This window comes from Pygoscelis adeliae, unplaced genomic scaffold, assembly GCF_000699105.1.
Source record: "Pygoscelis adeliae isolate BGI_AS28 unplaced genomic scaffold, ASM69910v1 Scaffold387, whole genome shotgun sequence".
Classification (NCBI taxonomy): Eukaryota; Metazoa; Chordata; class Aves; order Sphenisciformes; family Spheniscidae; genus Pygoscelis; species Pygoscelis adeliae.
In genome coordinates this window covers 1,533,103-1,536,699 of record NW_008825115.1, presented here as the reverse complement: position 1 = coordinate 1,536,699, position 3,597 = coordinate 1,533,103, and the positions used below count along the sequence as shown (strand labels likewise).

Sequence of the window (3,597 nt, the reverse complement as noted above, 5' to 3'; positions counted from 1 at the left end):
CAAATTTGCAACATGTCCATGGATTCATTAGGAAATTAATTGTGATGTTCATACCAGAATGGCAGGCCCAGTTTCAATTTTATTACATGCCTATCAAACTCTCCGAATAATATTGCACTAACTTTACACAACAAGTTTACAGGCTCACGTGTTTGCACAATGATTTTTTTTCCCATTAGTTACAAAGATATCTTTTAATAGGTCCTTGAATAAAAATGGTCATGCACCCTTCAACCCTCACGCTAGGTGAAAGAAGGCTCTAACCTTTCAGGTAAATTATTTCAATTTCTCCCCTGAATTTCTTAATAGTTTACACCCCTCTACATACAAAGAATTTAAGTTTTACCTCTAATAAGTCGTTGGGTCTCACTATGTAGCTGTTTAATGGCTTCTTTACTTAACCTTGCAGCTTTCCGCTCCTTAAGGAAAGAAAAGAAAGGCTTCTGAAGTCAGAAAACAAAATATGGGACTCTAGGTATACTTTCTAAATAGCTTATTTTTCCCTTTCAAACAGAAAGGGGTCAGAATAAAGCAGCCAGTTAAAAAAAGAAAAAAGATTAAAAATAGCAAATCAACAAAAACATTGCACAGTCTGCATACAGAAGACATCTGACTCACTACAACAAACAATGGAGAGCTTCAAAAAGAAGAATACTTCACCTTCCTTTTTGGTTCTTTTAATACAGGTTCCTCATTCTCATCATCAAATACATGTTTGTAGCCTTCACCCTCAGAAAACCATTCTTTGTTCTACAGTGCAGAAAGAGAGATTCATTTACGTGTCTAGATACACAGGCACTACCGAGGGCAAACAAGTAAAAAGTAAACAATAATTGTACAGAATCATCACTGGTCATCAAAACCAGCAAGTATTCTCATAAACCAACACAAATGCCGCATAATGCTTATGGTAGATTTCCAAAGCTTCTACTGTAGCATTATCCTTACAACTGTCCAGGACAACATCCCTCCGTCTTTAAGAACAAAAAGCAGAGGACTAGTCTCTCCTCTGTCATAGCAGTAGAAGCACACCATTCTCAAAAAGAGTTTCACACGTGCTCAGGTACAATACTTCCCACTAATAACCAATAATCTTGTATCGCTATCAAATGTTACCTTATATTTTTTTATTTTGTTTTTCACTGCTGCTCGTATTGATTCTATCGACTCTTCATCCTCTGGGAGGGAATCGTTTTCCTCTTCTAAGCCATTATCAAAAAGTTCTTTGTCATCAAGAAGACATCCACTGTCATTAAAAGGATACCTCGCACCACCATCTACCTGCTTGCCATAAGAATAAAGTGTTTGTGTAATTCATTTCAGGAAGTCCCCTTCAGTTCTTTGACATTAATTTAAGATTACTGTCAAAAGGTCTCGATGAAAGGAGTTAGAAAAAGTACATGCCACCTTTAATCTAGCATCTTTTGTGTCCTGTAAGCCAGTCATAGTCACTTTATAGCACTGCAAAGCTGGTAAGGTAATTCATGGAGCAGTGTTCCCTACGTCTATGATAAGTAGGGAAGTTCAATAATTACTGAAGACCAAAATAGATCAGAGAGAATAAATTAATACTTGAAATACGCATTTTATAAATAGCAACAATACGCAACCTCCCAAGCAGCCACTTATTTAGACCAGAATTCCAATCTGAAAGTAGCCCAAAGCTTCCTCCAGAAACTAGCACAGCAATGTAGAGAAAAGCTGAAATACCAATCAAAGCCGTCTGCGCACGTAACAAACCCCCAGCGAACCCACAGAACTCAAAGACTTTCTGCCTGGCTTAACACGCGCTGACGTTAAATCGTCAAGCGTTAGGGTTTGTACTTCCTTTGCAGATGAAACTGGTAGACTTATGCGGTGTTCCGTGGATCCCTGTGGATCCCACACCTGCAGTAGGAATGTGGACACTAGCAATGCTGAAGCACTGAAACATAACAACCAAATGCAGCAATACGTTTAACTTAGTTGAGAGGACATCTGAGATTTTCTGCCAAAATATATACCTCTGCTCTAGGCTTCTCTTCTTTTTTCAGCTGTTTAATGGACTCAATTCTTCTCTCCTTCTCCTTTCTTCTTCTTGATTTTCCTACAGCTTTTTTTGCCGTCTCTTCTTCAAAATCATGTTTCTGCTGTTTACGTTTTCTGTACTTTTTCCCAGATTTTAGGGGTCTCTCCTCTTCCAACTCATTCTCAGGCAAGCCAGACTTTCTGCTTGTTTCAAGATTTTCAATCTGCAATCGGTCATCAGTGTCGCTGTCATCGCTATCTCGCAGACCTTGGCGAATCCGACGAGATTTCTTGTTCCCCTGGGCAGTAATGTTCTCTTTTTCCTCTCCGTTTTCCTCGTCTCCACCCGGAGTATCGTGCTGCACAGAAAAGCCACCATCCTCTCCATCTTCACTCTCACTGTCCTGAAGCACCTTCTTGCTTTTTGCTTTTTTACGTACAAAAATCTCTTCCTCTGAATCTGACAAAATATATTAAAAGAAAAGAAATGATGCATGCTACGGAGAGGAAAATTCCACAAGTTAATTAACAAACGCTCAGTTAAACAAAGCTACATATCTGTTAAATTTCACAGATGTCAACATCTATAGCAAATCAGCTTCAACTCAAGTTTTCAAAATCCACTTCTCCCTGCAGTGCAGTATATAATTGACCCAAATTGCTGTTACAGGTTTTTAACCTTTAAAAAAAAGGCAAAGCTGAAAGTCTTTCACTGATAGATTAGTGACTTGCCTTGAAATGGTAATAAAACCCACGGTAAATAACTAAGTACATACATAGGTTACGCAAATCATAAAAAGACAGGAAATAAGCAATTAAGACACTCACATCCCATTTACTATTTCCCTTTCTGTACCTCAAAAAAAGCTTTTCAGAGATTTACAGATGTCCACCCAGATTCTGACCAACAAAAAAGGCAGTTTGGATTCATACAGGCCAAGCAATGCCAACCTCCTAAAAAGGTACTTATAAAACGAAAAACGCACTGTTGAAGGCAACAACCACCAGGCACAATTCATGGAAATATTACAGACCTCTGTCCTCAGGAGACGCTATCCCCTTGCTGAAGTGACCTGGAGAGGCTGTTTCACAGCTGCCCTGTCCGCTGTCAGAGTCACTATCAAGGGTTTTCTGCAAGTCTGAATTCAAATCTTCTAACGGCAACTACAAAGTAAAATAAAATTGCCTTACTATGATAAATTTTGTTTATGTGGCAATGACTCATGGTGTCTAACTTCACTCCAAAACCTTGGCTAACCCCTTACACACAATTATACATACAGTCGTTGTATTTTAAGAATTAATTGGTATTTATATGAAGGGAGATTACACCACATCAACTTTTATTAGTATTTAAATATGTTCCAGGTGAGTTTGCAGAAAAAAAAAAATCACCACAGCGGCAGATCCCCACTGATTACTATTCAAAGCCATTAGAACGAGAACTTTACTCTCCCACATCCGCATTTCACCTAAATTAACTGAACAGGGACCAGCCGCCGCCTGGGGGGACCCCAGAAAGGCTCCTCCGGGACAAGGTGCCCCAGCCTGGCGGGCAGGCACGCTGCGAGGGAAGGGCCGCCTCCCAGG

General features: G+C 39.6%; 1 protein-coding gene across 1 annotated transcript in view; it reads right to left on the bottom strand.

Annotated features, from left to right (window-relative positions):
• The window catches only part of CLSPN (claspin), a 17,065-nt gene that overhangs the window by 11,734 nt on the left and 1,734 nt on the right, over window positions 1-3,597 (bottom strand). Inside the window, exons 2-6 of the mRNA XM_009328245.1 lie at window positions 3,042-3,171; window positions 2,011-2,467; window positions 1,117-1,297; window positions 661-750; window positions 347-419 (exon numbers count right to left, since the gene is read on the bottom strand). Coding sequence (XP_009326520.1) covers window positions 347-419; window positions 661-750; window positions 1,117-1,297; window positions 2,011-2,467; window positions 3,042-3,171 — 931 coding nt within the window. The remainder of the gene's footprint in view (window positions 1-346; window positions 420-660; window positions 751-1,116; window positions 1,298-2,010; window positions 2,468-3,041; window positions 3,172-3,597) is intronic.